General features: G+C 32.8%; 2 protein-coding genes and 1 long non-coding RNA gene across 7 annotated transcripts; 1 reads left to right on the top strand and 2 right to left on the bottom strand.

Annotated features, from left to right (window-relative positions):
- Positions 1-763: 763 nt before the first annotated feature.
- Positions 764-5,342, bottom strand: LOC108227247 (sugar transporter ERD6-like 5). Of its 2 annotated transcripts, none has more exons than XM_064079207.1 (18): positions 5,280-5,342; positions 4,073-4,183; positions 3,802-3,891; positions 3,636-3,695; positions 3,296-3,361; positions 3,165-3,230; positions 2,949-3,024; positions 2,805-2,869; positions 2,523-2,615; positions 2,334-2,414; positions 2,185-2,269; positions 2,053-2,096; positions 1,887-1,949; positions 1,769-1,828; positions 1,623-1,676; positions 1,354-1,410; positions 1,157-1,271; positions 764-1,048 (listed from the first exon to the last, which is right to left on the bottom strand). In XM_064079207.1, the coding sequence occupies exons 2-18, from the start codon at positions 4,100-4,102 to the stop codon at positions 924-926; spliced, it is 1,230 nt and encodes a 409-aa protein (XP_063935277.1). In that variant the 5' UTR covers positions 4,103-4,183; positions 5,280-5,342; the 3' UTR covers positions 764-923. The 2 variants fall into 2 exon arrangements, with proteins under 2 accessions (XP_063935277.1, XP_017257786.1); XM_017402297.2 differs by lacking the exon at positions 5,280-5,342 and adding an exon at positions 4,233-4,567 and having other exon boundaries at positions 4,073-4,135.
- On the bottom strand, positions 5,309-19,601 carry LOC108227253 (sugar transporter ERD6-like 10). 4 transcript variants are annotated; one of them, XM_064079215.1, is made up of 13 exons: positions 19,301-19,601; positions 19,141-19,203; positions 18,894-18,983; positions 18,728-18,787; positions 8,161-8,238; positions 8,009-8,093; positions 7,876-7,919; positions 7,718-7,780; positions 7,600-7,659; positions 7,459-7,512; positions 6,873-6,929; positions 6,601-6,715; positions 6,225-6,487 (listed from the first exon to the last, which is right to left on the bottom strand). In XM_064079215.1, exons 1-13 carry the CDS (start codon positions 19,451-19,453, stop codon positions 6,372-6,374), a joined length of 1,038 nt encoding a protein of 345 aa, XP_063935285.1. In that variant the 5' UTR covers positions 19,454-19,601; the 3' UTR covers positions 6,225-6,371. The 4 variants fall into 4 exon arrangements, 3 of the variants coding, with proteins under 3 accessions (XP_063935285.1, XP_063935284.1, XP_063935286.1); XM_064079214.1 differs by having other exon boundaries at positions 6,225-6,431; XR_010284299.1 differs by lacking the exon at positions 6,225-6,487 and adding an exon at positions 5,309-5,342 and having other exon boundaries at positions 6,601-6,929.
- Positions 11,537-13,519, top strand: LOC135147020 (uncharacterized). Its single transcript, XR_010284300.1, has 3 exons — positions 11,537-11,868; positions 12,098-12,263; positions 12,451-13,519. It is a non-coding gene; the product is annotated as an uncharacterized LOC135147020 (long non-coding RNA).
- Positions 19,602-19,654: the final 53 nt, after the last annotated feature.

Below are 19,654 nucleotides of genomic sequence, written 5' to 3'. Positions count from 1 at the left end.
TATTATGCGTGTAGGAGTGGGTAAATAGGCTCCCCAACCCAATAAAAGATAATTTGGACAACGGAGTTATTAAAATACGATATAATGGGCTTTTTCTCGTTATGTGATTACTTTAATTACTTGAGCTCAGAAAACGATTATTCTACGAGTATGAAAATATATTTAAAGAAACCAAACATCGATGGTCCAATTAAAATCCCAATTAATTAGGATCATAAACCCTAATTAATAAATAAATTTGTAAGCATTTAACGAGCTAATTAAAGGGTCTATTAAATGCAGTCCAATTAAAAGACATCTATCAAAGGAGTAAAGGACATAGATGGTTTTCCAGCTGGTTCAGTTTTGGACTCCTAGCCTGGTTCAATCTAGTTTACAGTTTCAACTATGCATTCATAATTTAAGCCATTCGAGACGGAGAAAATGATCATGAATCGTTTGAAACTATCTAGTAAATTTGACAATGAAACACCATGAAAAAAGCTCTAGCATATTCTTATCAGGAAGCCATAGAATTTCAGATAGATTAGTAAGCTAGGCATAAAAGTCTTTGTAACAAAAAACACAAAAGTATGTTCCTGTTGGAACCAGTTTTTTGCTAGAATGATCGATTGGCAATGACATGCAAAGGGAAGAATGCGAGGGTTGTTTCTCACGATTCATCTTCGGTGTGAGAATAAGTTAACTGGTCTCTTGATGAGTAATTCGGAGAATACAAGTACTCTTGTGTGCTAGAAATTGTAAATGACGGGAAAATAACCTGTATCAGTTCCATTTTCCTATATATTCTTTTCATATTGCATAATTGTAAAATCTCTGAGTACTACTAATAATAATAATTCCCTGTGTCGATGAAAAAATTTGTCACCAGCTGCTATGAAATTGTACTAGAGATACACTGTCTATACACATTGCCCAGAGCCTTAGACAGATTTATCAAGCATTGATGCTTCTATCTCCTCTAGTGTTCTTCCTTTTGTTTCTGGAACCATCTTCGCAACAAAAAGAATCGTCAAACCACTGAAACTCGCAAATATGAAGAACATTCCTAGAAAATTTACATTTAAGATGAGATGAGTACAAATTTAGATTTTAACAAGTGCTAGTACACAGTGTCATAGACGAGCATAAACACAAGTGAGAATCGCGGAATTACCTGATGGACTCCATTCCAGTAAGAAGTTGAAGATATAATTAACAATCCAAGCAACGAACATCTTTGAAAATGTTCCAAGACTTCCAGCAGGACCCTTAATGTTTATCGGAAGCATCTGAAATAGAGACATGCACCTTTAATTTGGCTGATCATCAACAGTGAATTAGTATTGGCCAACGAATTAAAACGATACTTACCTCAGCCATGATTACCCATGGTACAGAAACCGCCAGTGAGAATGATAAAAGATTTACCTGATAGCCGTGATGAGAAGTTAAACGAGTTTTAATATAAAAATGAAGAGTTTTCATGGGCTGAGAACAGTTTCAGTTCTAATGCCGCCAGCAATCATTTGTCTTCGTAGATTGTTGAAAAAAGAATTTTTTTGCAAGATTTATCATGATTTCACTGTTTTCAAATTAATTACTATTAGACTGAATAAATAGTCCTTATGTTATCATATTACCAGAACGCCAATGAGCACTAATGTGCCGCTCAGCTCTTCCCACAAATTAAGATCCTGCGGATAGTGAACCAAATGCTAATTAATCTCTTGCAAGAAGAAAATAGTAAGATATGGAGAAGCTTAAAAGATTTGTTCTCTGGATGAACCTGTAAGACAAATGCTACTCCTGCAAGAACGCTCCCTAAGCATGCCCCGATAAAAGATACCTGCACCTTCCCTTATAAGTTCTGGTATGACTTAAAGTAATTCAGTATACACTCTTACCAGTAGAAGTGGACGTCTTCCTGTTCTATCTAATGAGAGCACACCCAAAGCACCAACTGGAATCTGCATCAGATATGTACATTACTGAGATTACTGAGAAAAATATTACTTTAGAATAAAATAATATCTGAATGAATCCTAGTGTGCATTTAAAATTTGCCAAAACCTGAATTATTGCATATGCTGTGGTACCAAGGGTAACTGAAGCACCTGTTATGGATTGAGAAACAAATATAAGCTTTCATATTCAAGCCCAATAGATTAGCATATGAATGACTGAAAGAGTTTTTGTCTATACCAGCGGTTCTGAAAATCGAACTTGCATAGAACAAGAGCCCAAGACTGCCACCAAGTGGTAACAATATCAGTGTACCAATTACTACCTGTACATAGTAAAAATTAAAAAAATGATGAATGGTATAGATAACAATAGCTTGAATTTCTTACAATGAGGGAACGAGCATATTTTTTCTCAAACATTTCCATGAATCTTGGTTCTGAGAGCTGACGAAGAGTTGCTATAGAATCCTAATTGACAAGAAAAACTGATCTCGTCATTATGTGTGTAAAATTGGTTGAACCTTAAACTTAGTATATAAATGCCACATTTAATTGTGGCTGGAGTTGATCAAATACTCTTATTTCAGTTGCTTCGCCGGTAATATCAACATTTGGGCCCCGTAAGCGTTGTAGAGTATCTTCAAACTGTTTTTCTCTACCATTATTTGCCTGCAGAGGATCAGTTTATCTTATAAATAAATTCCAGAAGTGTTCATAATTTGTTTAGTCACAACTTTTCCACGATAACAACAAAAGTGTCATGAGTTGGAAAGCGTTATTTTCTTTTCCGCTGTTCTAGAAATCTGACCTTCCTAAATTGGAATTAACAAGCTATTGAAAGAGTTATATACAACTCACCAACCATCTAGGTGACTCCGGTACAAAAAATAACCCCAGCACATGTATGAGAGCTGGTAAAACTCCTGGAAGCATAGCAATTTATGGCAATTTATACTGACAACCTCCAGCATATCAATAACAGCATATAACCAAATGGCTTACCTATTACAGCCAAGGATCGCCATGCAATGATATTCCCAGCGAAAAACATCACAGAGACACCAACATTTATCATGAACTGCAGAATTGCCAAAGCAAGGTTATGTAGCACAGTCACTTGTTTTACATATAATTATAGTCGTTGGTCTAGTAACCAACTCCTAAAAGTAATAAGAACTGCTACTTTCATAAAGACAAGTTCAATATTGATGAAGGTACCATAACTCCTCCTGAAAATCCTCCCCGAATATTTTTTGGTGTTATTTCAGCAACATATACTGGTAACTGTCTCACAAAACGTTAATAATTAAATCACAAACCAGAAAGATATGTAATTTTGTTACCCTCACCAAGTAGGTCAGAATTCCAAATCCAAATCCTATTGACAATCTTCCAAGTTGAAGCCACAAAGCGCCCTTTCAACCAGTATAAAACACTCGGTTAATTCATTATATTAATATAAAATCAACTTTCACTCTCTTGTTTTCTAATTTATGTCTTTCCTGCTAATATTTTATGCTACTGCATTTTATGTATCAAATATATAGCTCTTTGCAGTCTTGTACTTTTCTGGAAATTAACCGAGGAATAAACACGTTTACTAATTACTAGCATGATATTTAAATCTTCTCTGCATAATACATATCTAAGAGATATGTCCATCAATGGAAACTATCAAAGGCACAATACCTGTGCAAAAATGATTGCTGACCACCCAATGATAACTAATATGTCCATCAGCAACATCGTCTGCCACAAAATCATGCAATTCAATATAACATCGTAAAATGGTTTATCCTCTGATAAAGTATATTTAACCCTAGCCCTGCAATTTTTGAGTGAAGGAGGAACTTACAGGTTTCCTGCCCATGAGATCAGCTAGCTTTCCACTTGCAATTGCACCAAACATGCTTCCAAAATTTAAAATTGAACCGAATAACGAGAACTGCATACAAGAAATATAATATTTAATATATATGTTAAAATATATATTATAAAACCTTGCAGTTGAGTTCCGCCAAGTGCTAACACCTTGAGCTTTCAAAAGGTCTGATAACTTAACAATTCTAATTCCAGCTAGTATGTCAAATGTTCAAGAGAACGAAAGAATGGAATTGTGCAGATACCTGAGCAATAGATAGACTCAAGTCTTCCATAATTCCAGCTTCAGCAGCAGATGTATATCCAGCCTATGAAGAATTATCAGTACTCGACCACTTGGGAGCTCAGCAATTCTCCTATGAAGTAGAAAATGAAACAAACTAGTAAAAAGAAGTAAGAACTTACAGCACAGCCATTGGAGAGAGCAACAAATCCACTAAGAACAGTGCTAAAGAGAAGAAGTGGAGTGACAGATGAGCCCACAGTATCATCTTTTCCATTGATTTTTATTTCATTATTGGTCACGGGTTTCTTGATAAGTCCTTCTTCCATGCTTTCCTTTTTCATTTATTTTCAATTTTTCAAGTTTGTAGCAATATAACATTGCAATGCATATATGTGTACATGCTTAAAGGGAGGTAGCTGAGATTTGAGATGGTAGCTGAAGTGATTTTTCACCGGCATCATAACTCTGTTTTCAACTTGGAGATTAAATTAAAAATGGCAGTTCATTACGATAAAGTCCGGTCCATGAGTTATAAACTCTTAAAACAACATAACATTTGTCAATTCTTGATAGAATTTAAAACGAGGTTTAAATTATTAGTTATCTGTTAAAATTTTATTTTGAATTGTAGATAATTATAACTTGCCAACAAAATAAACCTTATAACAAATATGTACCTACACTTGAAAAAAATCTCAGAACATATATTTTTCAGGAAATTAGCACTTGCTTTTTGAAACAATAAGGTATCAGGGGGGTGGGAAGTTGATTAAGCCTTTGGAATAGATCAGGGATATTATTATGGTGAAGAGAGAATTAGATATACTGCTCCATCATGGTCCCTATCTATGAATAAACATTAATGATGCTGACCAGCTCGGCTCTAACTCTAACAAGTGTGCCTGTTCACAACATTTAACATAATTATGTGCTGACACATTAAATATTTTCTCTGCCGCAAAATGATAGGACTGAAAGACTGAAAGAAGAACTTACAAGCTTTCGACTTGCAATTGTACCAAACATATTTCCAAAAGATAAAAATCAAACCGTACAACGCAAACTGAAAACAAGCAAAACCATAATTAATATCCATGCTGAGATACAAGATCCCGCTAAGTTCTCCTCCTAACACATTACGAGGGCTTGTAACTTAAAAAACCATAATTCGAGCTTGCAAGTATGTTATTAAAAAAATAAAATAAAAAATGGAATAGTGCAGATACCTGAGCAGAAGATAGACTTAAGTCTTCCATAATCCCAGCTTCAGCAGCAGATGCATATCCATTCTATAGAAGTTTAATGACAACTTCGAAGCTCAGTGATTTACTCATGGAATAAACAAGTAAAAAGAACTAAAAAACAGAGAAAAGGTCCCTCATATCACAAAACCCACAACTGGCCAAATAACAGTGTTGGGAGAAATGACTCAAGATATCAGTTATTAATGTTGGAAAATCCAGCATTTTGATTTTTGAAAGAAAATGGTAGATCGTGTTGTGTTTTGGTCCGAAAAACCCTACAAAACGTAACACAATCTGACATTTTAGGAGTAAAACGATAGACATATCTAATAATATTTTTTGCAAGACCAACCACATAAGAATGATATTTTAACAAATTAGTATATTATCAAAATATTTAAAAACTACCTTTGTTGATCTTTTAAAATGAATATTGAAAATATATGCCTAAAGAAAATTTTGTGCCTATATATTTTTTAAACTTTTCATTTGCCCCTAAAAATTTACTTTTTAGTGTCCTCCTGACTGGTTGGCTTTGGCTATATGTGTCAACATGCTCAAGGTGAGGTAGCTGAGATTATGATGGGAGCTAAAGTGACATTTCACCTGCATCATAACTCTGTTGTCGGCTTGGAGATTAAATTAAAGTCTGGATCCATGTTTTATAAACTCTTGAAATAACATAAAAGTTGACATTCGTTGAAAAATAAAATGAATGAAGTTTAAGAAAATCTCAAAACAAAATTTTCTCCAAAAATAAGCATTTATTTCTCGAACAATAAAACTGAAAAAGATACATAGCATATTTAATTACCCGAAACCTGTCTTGATACTATAATGCATTACCAAAATGCTAATGAATAATATTAGTTAATGAACAATATTAGTTGGTTCAATGTTATTAAATTTTTCTGACATAGTCGGAACTTCGGTATAAGTTAGCCTCCTTATACTTTTGTCCCTGCGTTCAATGTTATTACATTTTTTAAGACATAATATAAAAATTCTCTAGAAGATAAGAAACAGCAACATATATAATACAAAAGATAATCCCTTCACTGTTAATACATAAATTTAAGTGAGCATTGACGCTTCTATCTCTTCCAATGTTCTTCCTTTTGTTTCTGGAATCATCTTCGCAACAAATAGAATCGTCAAACCACTAAAACTTGCGATAATGAAGAGCGTTCCTAAAAAATTTAATTGCTTAAGATGACATATGAGTCCAAAACTGCTGACATTTAAGCAAGTGCCGGTGCACAGGGTGATAGACAAAGCATAAACACAAGGAACACAAAATTACCTGATGGACTCCATTCTAGTAAGAAGTTGAAGACATAATTAACAATCCAACCAACAAACATGCTTGAAAATGTTCCCAAACTTCCGGCAAAACCCTTAATGTTTATTGGAAGCATCTGAATAGTCATGCATCGTAGATTTAGCTGCAACTAGTCTTGATAAACTAGTAGATAATTATAGGCTGATGTATATATAAAAAAAAAGTTACTTGACCATTTTTTTTCTTTCAACAGTGAAGTATATATTTGGCCAACTGATTACAACAGTACTTACCTCGCCCATCAAAACCCACGGTACAGAACCCCCCACTGCTAATGAAAAAAGAGTTGCCTGTAGCCATGATATAAAGTTAGCCGAGAGTTTAATATAAAATTCAAGTATGTTCGAGAAGAGATATTTTTTGACTAGCTAACTGAATTAGTTCTTTTGACTAGCGGATTGAATTAGCTGTTGAATGAAATTATTTGCTATTGTTTGTATTTAATTTAGAATTATAACTTGTTTCAGGGAGGGGTCTCAGGTTCGAGTCCTCCCAATTCCATCTGTTTAATTTAATTATTAGTTTATCTGTCTACTGTCTGTTCAATGTTGACAATCCTCTAATTGGAATAACCAAACACCAGAGTATTCATCTAATCAAACCTTTAAATTGGCTCAATTATATAATTTTCCTCAAACCTTTAACTTCCAAACAATGTCTTTTTTTTTGAGCTGATGATCGTTTCAAGTCTAATACCAGCGACCACTTTGACTTATATGCAGATTACATTTTTTTTTTTTTTTGCTTTCAGTTATACAAGTTAAATAATATCAGACTGACAAAATAGTCTTATACTCTTATGTTCTTAAAACGTATTACCAGAACAAATATGAGCACTAATGTGCTAGTCAACTCCTTCCATTGATTCAGATCCTGAAGATGAACCAAATGCTAATTAATCTCTTACAAGACCAAAATAAAGATATGGAGAAGCTTGAAAGATTTGTTTTCAGGATGAACCTGTAAGACGAATGTTAATGCAGCAAGAAAGCTCCCCAAGCATGCGCTGATCAAAGATACCTGAAAATTACCTAATAAGTTCTTATAAGACTTAAAGTAATTTCCGATCCACTCTTACCAGTAAAACTGCATGTGTTCCTGTTCTATCTAGCAAGAGTGCACCCATTGCACAAACTGGAATCTGCATGCGAGATGTACATTAGTGAGATATATGTCATATACAACATAAAATAATATTTGAATGATTCATAGTGTACATTTTATATTTTTAGAAACCTGAATTATTGCATATGCTGTGGTACCAGCGATAACTGAAGCACCTGATTTGAGAGAGAAATATATGTTTTCAGATTCAAGCCCAATTAATTAGTGTATATATATAAATGACTGAAGGAGCCTTTGTTTATACCAGCTTTTTTGAAAATCAAGCTTGCATAAAACACAAGCGCTTGGCCGCCACCAAGTGGTAATAATATTAGTGTACCAATGACTACCTGTATGTAGTAAAAATTAAGAAAGCACAACTGGTATATATAATAAACAATAGCTTGAATTTCTTACAATGAGCGAACGAGCATATTTTTTCTCAAACATTTCCATGAATCTAGGTTCTGAGAGCTGATGATGAGTAGTTGAATCCTGATAGATAAATAAGCCTAATTTCATCATTATGACTGTAAAATTTGTTCAAATTTCCAGTTAGTATATCATGTATATTTTTCCATCTGATGATAAAACTGACAACACTTGTCAAATAGTTATTGTGACTAACACAACTCATCTCTAGAACATTACAGTTGTAAAATTCTTTACAAGGAAAAGAAACTATAAACCATTCCAGGTATTACAACATTTCCTAGTTCTAAAGAAGATCATTGATTAACAGCAGTCCATCGACAAATAAATCTGTTGTCAACTGAAGATTACCTCTGGAGATTCTCGTTAACATTTGCTGTAGTTGCTCCTTCCATAAATGTTTTAGTTGCAAGGGAGTTTTCAATCCTACACAGCCCAATTGATCATAACTTCTGAGACAAGGCAGAGCTCCATCCTCGATTTTCCATTCTTCCAGATTGGGAAAATCTTCTAATTTCAAAATTTGAAGACTTGGAAATGCATTATGACCGGAAAATATCTGACGTCCGTTGTACACCTCTTTTAACTCAAGAGCAGTGAGATTAGGTAAACTTCCCAAACTTGGCATTGGATCTTCTGTAAACCCACTGTTTCTTAGTCTTAAATCCGTTACTGAATCGGGCAGAAAACGTAACTCTGATGGATCTTTTATAGTACCCCTTAAGTCAACGAGCTTAAGATGATTGCAAGACAAAAGTGGTTCAAGTGTTGGGATCCCAGCTAAAACAGAGGCCAGAGTGAACGTTTGGAGATTTTTTAGATCACCTACGGACTGCAATGTGTAATGATTTCCTGTGGGTGGTCTCAGTATGAAGACAGATAGTGTATGCAGATTGGTGATGTTCATGATGGTATGAATCTGCATCCATTCCCCGTAAAATACAGTATCCAAACTCCGGAGATTCATATGCTGGCAGACTATCTTCATATCCCTACTATCAAATTTTGGTAATGTCTTATAATGTCCCTGAATCAGGTGTCTCAACTCTTTTAGCTCCCATATAATTCTAGGCATTATGTAGAAGCTATCAGACGAACCACCACAAATAGTTTGTAGCTTTTTTAGCCTGACTATACTTGGAGGTATTACTAACACTCGTTTTGAACAACGCGCTAAACCTAAAAACTTCAGGAGAACTAAGTCCCCTATTTCTTCAGGTATCCTATCTAAATCTAGACATGTGAGATCGAGCACTTTAAGGTTTTTGAATTTGGTGTTCAACTTCACTTCGACCCTAAGACTTGAATTATTTAGCAGTGCTAATGAACACAAATTCAAAGCAATATCAGATCTACCCTCAAGTAAATTGAAGTACTCACCAATTCCATTGTAAATGGCATGACGTGGTTGCCCTTCCAACAAAGCTATGGGTTTTAGATGTTGACTTGAGTCGAAAGTTCCCAGTACCTTCTGCTCTTTCGCTTTATTTATGGCAAGCTCGTGTACAAGATCATGGAGCCGACAGTGGGATACTTTTCCATTCCATAACAATGTAGCTATCTGAATTAAATTGCGATTAATTAGGTCATTCACATAATCTTCAGCCAGATCCTCCATGGCCACTCCATCTAATTCGTCATCTTCTGATATGAATTCCTCTGCGATCCATAGAAGCTTCAACTTGTCAACATTAATGATTTGATGTTCCGCGAACCTTGCAAGGTAAAGAAAACAATCCCTTCTCTTGTCAGAAGACAAGCCATTATAACTCAAAGATAGTATATCTTCAATCCGAAAAGAACCACCATCTTTCAAGTGTCTCCAAATATGTTCCTTCACATTAGACCAATACTCATAGTTGGGCTTGTCAGATAATAGGCCACTTAGTACCACAATTGCAAGGGGCAAACCTTCACATTTACCAACCATTTCTCTTCCCAACTTGTCCATGCTCTGGGTTGTTGGTTCTGCTTTCTTACAGAATAGTTGCCAGCTCTCCTCTTCCCTCAGAAAACGGAGTGGATGGACAAAACATTTGTCATCTGCCATCCCTGTAACGTCTTTGTTCCGAGTGGTTATGATTATCCTACTGCCATTCTTGTTGTTTGGAAATGCAATTTTAATCTGTTCCCAGACTTTGATATCCCATATATCATCAATGAGTGCAAAATAGCGGCCTCGATCTTGTAGTAGCTTTGCCAGGTAATGCAACAGGTCATGCTCAGCCATGTTTGACAAATATTGTTCGTGCTCAGGACCCATGAAAGACTTTATTATCCTCTTGAGAACATCTTTAATGTCATACTCGCTGGAGATGCAAACCTTGGCATGAGTATCGAAATGTCTCAACTCCTCAGAGTTGTGCAGCTTGGTGGCAAGTGAAGTCTTTCCCAACCCTCCCATTCCATGAATGTAAATGAGTTTGAGGGATGGATCCGTGCTATCAATTTCAGCTGTCAACGTCTTGGTATCTTCCTCGAAACCGACCACTTCAACCTCCATATCAATTGCGGTTGTTCTTAGTAGACTTCTTTCTTTTTGCTCCCTGCTTGGAGTGGCCAAGATGTTATCAATATGATAATCGATTCGCCTGTTTTTTATCACCACAATTCTTTCCTTGAGTGACTCGATATCATTTCCAATATCATACAGCTTCACTTCTTTCTTGCACATGCCTCGAAAACAATCCAAAACACCTCGTTTTGGAGCTTCATGTTCATGTTGGAGATTGTTGAACTTTCCGAGTATAATTACCGCATCATTTGCAACATCACGAACGTTCTTCACCCAATTACGGACTGAGTCCTCTTCCTGCCTTAATTCTGCTTGTCTCAACGAAGATTGGAGGAAGCCTAGTTCATCTCTGAGCCATCTCACATTGTCTTTCACTCCTAATCTAATATTAACTTCTTCCACAATGAACTCACCGAGCAGTGAAATTGCAGATGATACAACTACATCAACCATTTTTTTGTGAGCAGAAAGGAAAAAAAAGATTATAGTGGAGAATTACATATATATAATACTTTCTATATTCAAAATCAAATATTGAATATGTTTCGTAATTCATCAACCCTCCAGCTGTTGCCGATCATGAAACAACCAGTTGACAGATGTAGTAGATTCTCCATGATTTTGTAATTTCGAATATGATTTTGATTATTTTTGTATGCAAAAACCAAATAAAAATAGGTTTTGTATCACTATTTTTTATTGGCAAGTAATTCTCTTTATATAAATATAAGATTTTGGATTTCTCAACGGTACTACTTCAGTTAGGTATCTGTACGGACCATAGTTTCATGTCTCGACAGACTTTTCTTGAGGCTTTTCACTCTCTCTCTGCAATTCTATGTACAATCTCTCTCTCTCCCTCTCCCTCTCTGTGTTCTTTTTAATTCCATCTCAATTTGTGAATGGGAACATGAAATCCAAATTCCAAATGGATTTGAAATTTTATAGATTTTGATTAGAGTGGAAGTCAAGGACTTTAATCAAAGATTTGTTATGTGGTTATCATGATGCTGATGATGCTGATGATGCTCTGGATTAAAATCCCAGTATAGTTTGCTCTGTCGGAGTCTCTCTCTGTCGGAATTTAAGTGGTTTTGTAGTGTATATATGTATGTATACTGCGTTTTGATTCTAGGTTCACTTTGTCAGAATGGATCGATTCGAGTTTTGACTTTTTGGTGAGATTTAAATTTGTTGGAATTTACTGTGTAGTTTATAGAATATCTTGGGTTTGTTCCTTAATTCACTTGGGAATTTTTAACTTTCGGAATTTTACACTTGGGTTTTATTACTTGGTTCACATGGTTTGCTAGGTAATTCAAATAGTGCATTTGTAATTGTCAACTGAGAAATGCTATATTTGGGGTTGTATACTTGTATGTATATTTATATGTATTTGTGTTGCAGGTAGAAACTCAAGAAGCTGTGATTAACAATGTTGCCAATTTATGTGAGGCTGCTGAAGCATTGTGCAATTTTCTGGAAGAGCTGGCAAAGCAGTTTCTATTGAATCTTCCAGTTTGGGATTCGTCACCTCGTGAGCTCATAAACTCTCTGTGTGATGAATGATCAGGTTAGTCACTGAAGGAAAGGATCACAATTTCAATTAGTCTAGAACAATATAAATGTCAAGTATGATATAAGGGAATCCGGCTATGTATCTTTGTTTGTGTAAAATGTATGGATAGGTTGTGAATTGAAGACAATTATGACAGTAAGAGTTTCTTCCTGAACTGATACTTGTATTAGTCTCAACTTAGGTACTTTGGAAGAATAGAGATTGTACACTCAGGTTGGTTTGATCTAACTATTTGCATGTTCACTGAATGAGGCCTCCTTTGTGGTTCTCTAAATTACTTGTCCAAAACAAGTTGCGGATTTTAAATGCTCAGTATCCAGATAAATATATGTGCTGGTCGCGAAAGAGTCGTCCAGTTTGTACAGTCTAAGCTTATAGAGAGTAATGAGGTTGTATTGTTTTGGTAGGATATTATGGGGCTTAGAACTTTATGACATATTAAAATTATGTAATAAACTGGATACTCAGACTTTCAAAACTTTCATTGCTTTTTAGAGGATATATGGGATGTTTGCTAGCTCTCTTTCATCTAACATTTAGGATCTTCAGTTCTGCATCACTGGCAATGATGCCATCTGCAGAGGAGATCTGGCTCTGACTTTCTTATATAATCATGTATTTACTACTTACTCAATTTGCATGTGTATGGCTGTCACAAGACCCTAGCAGAACTAACTTATATTTGCGGTCGAAGCTCTTGGTGATGCTATATGTCAAGCAGTGGGTCTTGGTTTGATCAAGTCTCGCAATGAAGTGTTATCACCTCTAAGGTATGGTGCACGTTCTTTAGTATCATGTTCATATGATTAACACTTTGTATTCTTCTAGAATATTAAAGAACAAGACACAGTATATAAGGCCTGTTAACTACCTTTAAACATTTTGATTAATGTATTCACCTCTAGAGCTCTGTTAATGTAAATTGATTTGTTACCTTTCGCTCGTACCATTATAATTTGGGATAAGGAAATAAAATGGCACAGTTATTATGTCTGTGAACGATGTAATGTCAGGAAAACTGATTGTGCTACAAGTCTGGTTGATTTTATATTTCATGTTTTGTGCTCTCCCTCAATGTGTGTCTGTTAGTCAGTATCTTAGATCTAATTTGGCTTCCAATTATAAGATTCTACTATGGAAAATCGACTCTAACATTTTCTTTTTGCTCTCTGATGAGTTTGGTGGGGTGTAATTATTTAAACAACAATAATATTTCAGAAAATTTGCATGTTTTTGGCTTAAGACTGAGCATCAAGTGTCTATATGTCTACTCGAGGTGGCATTTAATGTTTAAAATTGACAAATTAAATAGATTTTCCTTTGTTCGATATGATTAATTGTCAGTTCGTTATTTGAGCTGCTTGGAATTCCCGTCTGACAAATCAGCTGATACAATTCAAGATGTTCTAAAACAACACTTCTATCAGCCTGCTCCTATGAGTCACTTGCATGCTCAAGACCAGAGATCCCAGAATGGTTTGCTATTGGTTCCACCTGTAGACAATTCACAACAGCATTTTGCATCAGGCCCTGTTGAAGGAAACAAGATGGAGAAAACTTCTTTAATGCAGCGAGTGGCTAGCTTGGAGCATCTTCAGAAGCAGATCCGTGGAGGTGTAAGCTCATCTGAGGCCCTGGCCAGTGGTAAGCAGTAGAAGGTAGCCAAGCGACCTTGAAATGTGAGGATTAGCCAGAGGTGCTGGTGTGCTTCTATTTCAGCGACCTTTGTTGGTTCATAGTAATAGAAATCCTCTTATCTCATTATAAAATAATGCTTTGTGGTCCTGTGGATACAAACCCATTTCCCCAACTTAGACTATGTTATATAATACAGCAACCATGAGTAATTTAATTCAAAATGACCAATTTACCTTTTGCTCATTATACAATATTTATATATATATAAAGGTTATTATTGACTTTTAACACTAACGTATTGATTAGACATTAATGTCTAATTATTGTAAATTAATTCGATATGACTAATATACCCTTCTCTTAATACACATATTTTAATATATATAAAGATTATTATTGACTTTTAATACTAACGCATTTATTATACATTAATGTCTAAGGAATGTATATCTATACTTACTATACTATTAAAGCCGAAAGATTAAAAGTTTGGTCGGTCGGTACGCGAGCTTTTATAAAGACTTTTATAATAAGCGGGCTTCAAACAAAGTTAGTGGGCTTCATTAAAGCCGAAACATTAAAAGTTTGGTTGGTCGGTACGCGGGCTTTTATACGGACTTTTATAATTAGCGGGTTTCAAACAAAATAAACGAGCTTCAAACAATACATAAACAAATCAAAACATAAAACAAATATACGAATAAAAAAATAAAACAAATATAAAACCTAGTTGACTATACCAAAACTAAAGTCAAACCTTAAAAAATATTATACTACTAAAGCCGAAACATTAAAAATTTGATTCTTTTATACGGATTTTTAATAATTAGTCGGGTTCAAACAAAATTATTGGGTTTCAAACAAAATATAAACAAATCAAAATATAAAACAAATATAAGATCAAAAGATAGAACAAATATAAGACCAATTTGACTATACCAAAAATTAAAATCAAACTTTAAAAAATATATACGCATCTATCTATACTATACTATTAAAACCGAAATATTGAAAGTTTGGTCAGTCGGTACTTGGGCCAAAATAGGAGCCTATCTATATATCAATTATTCTTTTTAAATAAAACATGTTATCTTTTTTATATTTTCTAACTAAAAAAACTCCATTATTTAAAATAAAATTGAAAAATATAGTAATTACCTTTTTAACTAAAACACATTATCTTTTTTATATATTCCAACTAAAAAAACAGATATTCTACAATTAACACGGGCTACATATATCATAATTTTATTCTCACAATAATATTAGTTTACTATACTATTAAAGCTGAAACATTAAAAGTTTGGTCAATCGGTATTTGAGCCAAATTATGGGCCTACTTATATAATCAATTATTTTTCTAACTAAATTTATTATCTTTTTTTATATGTTCTAATGAAAAAAACTCAATTTTCAAAAATAATATCGGACAACATAGCAACTACTCTTTTTAACTAAAATACATTATCTTTTCGAGAATCCCAACTAAAAAATTGATTTTCCAAAAATAACACATGCAACATTCATATAAAATATATCTATTTTATTTTATACTATTAAGGCTGAAACATTGAAAGTTTGGTCAGGCGGTATTTGAGCCAAAATACCGGGCTATTTTATATACCAATTATTCTTTTTAATAAAAATATGTTATTTTTTTTATATTTTCTAACTAAAAAACTCCTTTATAATATATTTTTTTATTATTTATTAAACCGAAATATTTAGATTAGTATGATGGGTCGGTATTTAGTTTTACGCTTCTTTTTTAACTTAGTATGTTCCATACTATATATATTAATTTATCAATAACGAAATATTAAAAGATTGTTTGGTTGATTTATATATGATTTTATAGATTTCCTTAAATTATAACATGAAAAAAAACGTATTTTAACATTCGCAGTAAAATATATATGTTCGACCTAATTTTTAATTAGCCATTTGATGAAATTAACTATAAGGATTTATCATCTGTTAAATAAAAAATTTATTTAATCATATTATTCTATTATAATTTTATTCTCACAATAATATTAGTTTAAGTTAAAATATATATGATAAAATAACAAATATTATAACCGTCCGTGCATTGCACGGGTTATAAGCTAGTATATAATAGGACAACCTTGATCAATTTAATTCAATATGACCAAACTATCCTTTACTCAAAATGCATTTTATATATAGAGAGGTTATTATTGACTTTTAACACCAACGTATTTATTAGACATTAATGTCTTATCATTAATATACATTAAATTACTTCATATTTACACATCTATTATCTATCATATACTTTCTCCATCCCACTAGATTCTTTACGTCACTTTTTGATACGTATTTTAAGGCTCTTGTAAAATATACTTACATTATATATTTTTTTAGAAAAAAGTCCAGGAAAAAGTTTGAAATTTAAACTTTTATTGAAAAAAGAAAAAAATTAAAATACGTTATTTAACTATATTTTACGAGAGTCTCTTAGACATTAATGTCTATTCATTAATATACATTAATAAATTTATAATCAAAACTCTAATACAAATATGTATATTATATACGAATATGCATATTATATATAGTTATGATTTAATAAATAAATAAATAAATATTTATGATTTAATAATAAATAAATAAATATCCTGTGTTATAAAAACACTGAATCAAAAAATCGGCAATTAATCAAAATGATTAATTGGATCATTATTCAGAAATAAATTTATTTTATACATGTAAAAATAATAAATATATAATGATTTTAAAAATAATTAGACACATATTATTTATATATATAATATTAAATTAATTCTTAATAATGATCATGTTAATCATTTCGATTAATCACCGATTTTCGAATTCCTTCTTTTTACTGGCTATTTATTTATTTGTTTGTTTATTTATTAAATCATAATTATAAATATCATATACATATATGTAGTGGAGTTTTAATTATAAAATAATTAATGTATATTAATGAATATATATTAATGTCTAATAAATAGATTAGTATGAAACGCCAATAATAACCTCTCTATATATAAATATATTTATAATGAGTAAAGGCAGATTAGTCTCTTCGAATTAAATTACTTAATATTGTGTTATTAGAAATATAATAGAATCGGGCAAAATTCGGTAAAATCGATGACTAATTGGACAAAAATTGGATTACTTAGTTGAAAATCTGGCTGAATATTAAAATTTACAAAATTGTGGGGGAAATTTAAAATTTGAAATATTATTATATATAATTACTATTTTTACATATATAAAATAAAATTAATTCTGAATAACGATCTTATCAATCATTCTGAATAATCTCCGATTTTCAAATTCCCGATTTTTACAACACTAGATATTTATTTATTTATTATTAAATCATAAATATAAATATATTATACATATATGTATTGGAGTTTTAATTATGAAGTAATTCAATGTATATTAATGATTAGATATTAATGTTCAATAAATACCTTAACATTAAAAGTCACTAATAGCCTTCATTTATATAAATGTATTTTTAATGTATAAAGGGCAAATTAGGCATTTCGAATTAAATTACTTAAGTTTGCTCTATTAGATATATAGAAGAAAGTTCTATGGAGACTGGATTATTTGGAGACTGTAGAGACTTAATCCTGGCCATCCAATCATTAAACATCCAACGGCTGCATATATTTTGTCCTGCACTTTCTCTCCCTATCATGTCCTGCACTTCTAAATTGATGAACAACAAGCAGTACTTCTAAATCTTGCATAACATAAAATAATAATTCCATAATATTGGTGTTCAATCACCGAAATCCTAACAAATAAAAATAATAATTGCATACAAAACAAAGATGTGGTTGGACACTGCTATGATTGGCACTGAACTCATTGTCATTGTCCTGCAACGAATTGAATTTGTTGCAAGACAAAATAACACTTAGATATATCACAAATATGCGGGACAAATTATTAATATTACATTACTAGAAATGCAGGACAAGAATAGTGTAAATTACAAACATAGTTTTGAATTAAAATTAAAAACAAGAAATGCAGGACAAGAATATTAATAATACATTACTAGAAATGCAGGACAAGAATAGTGTAAATTATTAATATTACAAAACTAGAAATGCAGGACAAGAAATGCAGGACAAGAAATGCAGGACAAAGAATATTTAATCATGTCCATTAATTGCCATATTATTTAACGGTAGATCCTGTAGTCTCTAATGACTCCAAAATTTTTTGTCTCCATTGAGCCCAACTCTAGATATATAATAGATTATGGTTCGTGGTCTAGTTACCAACTCCTGAAATAATATTTATTGAAAGCAATATGAACCGCTATTTTGTTAAAAGACAAATTCAGTATTGATGAAGGTACCGCAACTGCTCCAGAAAATCTTCCCCGAATATTTTTTGGTGAGATTTCAGCAACATATACTGGTAACTGTATTGCAATATATTAAGAATTAAATCAAAAACCAGAAAGATTTGTAATTTTTAAAGTGAAGTTTTGCTACGCTTACCAAGAAGGTCAGAATCCCAAATCCATATCCCAATGAAAACCTTCCAAGTTGAAGCCACAAAGCACTCTTTCAACAAGTATAAAACTCTTAGTCAATAGTAATATGAAATCAACTTTCACATGATCTTGTTTTCTTAATTGTGTATGGTTTTAGTCTGTCACCCTGTTTACGACACTCAACCACTCTATCCTATGATAAACATACATGTTTTTTTCCGATGATCAAAAAAAGCACGAAACTGTTTCGCAAAATAAAAAATACCAGCATAGAAAGGAAATATCAAAGGCGAATTACCTGGGCAAAAATAATTGCTGACCACCCAATGATAAGTGATACGTCCATCAGCAACATTGTCTGCCACAAAATCATGCAATACAAATTAGCATCATACAACCTGGTGAATCCAACTCTGGTATATTCAACTCTAGCCCTGCAATGTTAGAACGAAGGAAGGATTTACAAGTTTCCTGCCCATGAGATCTGCTATCTTTCCACTTGAAATTGCACCAAACATACCTCCAAAATTTAAGAGTGAACCGAATAAAGAGAACTGCATAAGCAATATACAAATTTAAAATCATGTTAATGATACAATATAGGACTCTGCACCTTGAAGTTTTAGAAATCCCGATAACTTAGCAATCCTTAATACCAGCTTGCAAGTACAATATTATAGAAACAAAGAAAGAATGGAATAGTGCAGATACCTGAGCAATAGATAGATTCAAGTCTTCCATAATTCCGGCTTCAGCAGCAGAAGTGTACCCAAACTATAGAAAATTATGAGTATACAACAACTTGGGGGCTCAGTAATTTACTTAATACAAAGTATAAATTGAAAAGAAGTGAAAATAATGAAAAACTTACAGCACAGCCATTGGAGAAAGCAGCAAGCCCAGAAAGACCAGCACTAAAGAGAAGAAGGGGGGTGACAGATGAGCTCGCAACGTCATTGATTTTTATGTCATCTTTACTCATGAATTTATTAATAAGTCCTTCTTCCATGCTTTCTCTCTCCATTTGTTTTCAAAATTTCAGATTTCGCACACTTGTTCTTCGAGAATTATATTAATTCTTCAAATACACACAGTAATCTGTCGGCTGAATGAGTGAGAGGGAGGTAGCTGCAGTAATGATTCTCCTGCCATCACAACTTGTTCTCTATGTGGGGTTTAAATCATTAATATAATTAATCAACTATTTCATTAAAATATAATTTTT

The sequence above is a fragment of the Daucus carota genome, chromosome 6 (genome assembly GCF_001625215.2).
Source record: "Daucus carota subsp. sativus chromosome 6, DH1 v3.0, whole genome shotgun sequence".
NCBI lineage: Eukaryota > Viridiplantae > Streptophyta > Magnoliopsida > Apiales > Apiaceae > Daucus > Daucus carota.
The sequence above is the reverse complement of the archived record's forward strand: the minus strand, read 5'-3'. Positions and strand labels throughout refer to the sequence as shown.

Bases quoted from the DNA above. Each gene is read 5' to 3' on its own strand.
- LOC108227247 (XM_017402297.2), bottom strand. From the start codon at position 4,394: ATGAAAAAGGAAAGCATGGAAGAAGGACTTATCAAGAAACCCGTGACC. The intron at 4,136-4,232 runs GTAAGTTCTTAC...AATTCTTCATAG, and splicing joins CTCTCTCCAATGGCTGTGCT to GCTGGATATACATCTGCTGC. The intron at 2,270-2,333 runs GTAAGAAATTCA...TACTATGTACAG, and splicing joins AATATGCTCGTTCCCTCATT to GTAGTAATTGGTACACTGAT.
- LOC108227253 (XM_064079214.1), bottom strand. From the start codon at position 19,453: ATGGAGAGAGAAAGCATGGAAGAAGGACTTATTAATAAATTCATGAGT. The intron at 19,204-19,300 runs GTAAGTTTTTCA...AATTTTCTATAG, and splicing joins CTTTCTCCAATGGCTGTGCT to TTTGGGTACACTTCTGCTGC. The intron at 18,788-18,893 runs GTAAATCCTTCC...ATTTTGTGGCAG, and splicing joins ATCTCATGGGCAGGAAACTT to ACAATGTTGCTGATGGACGT.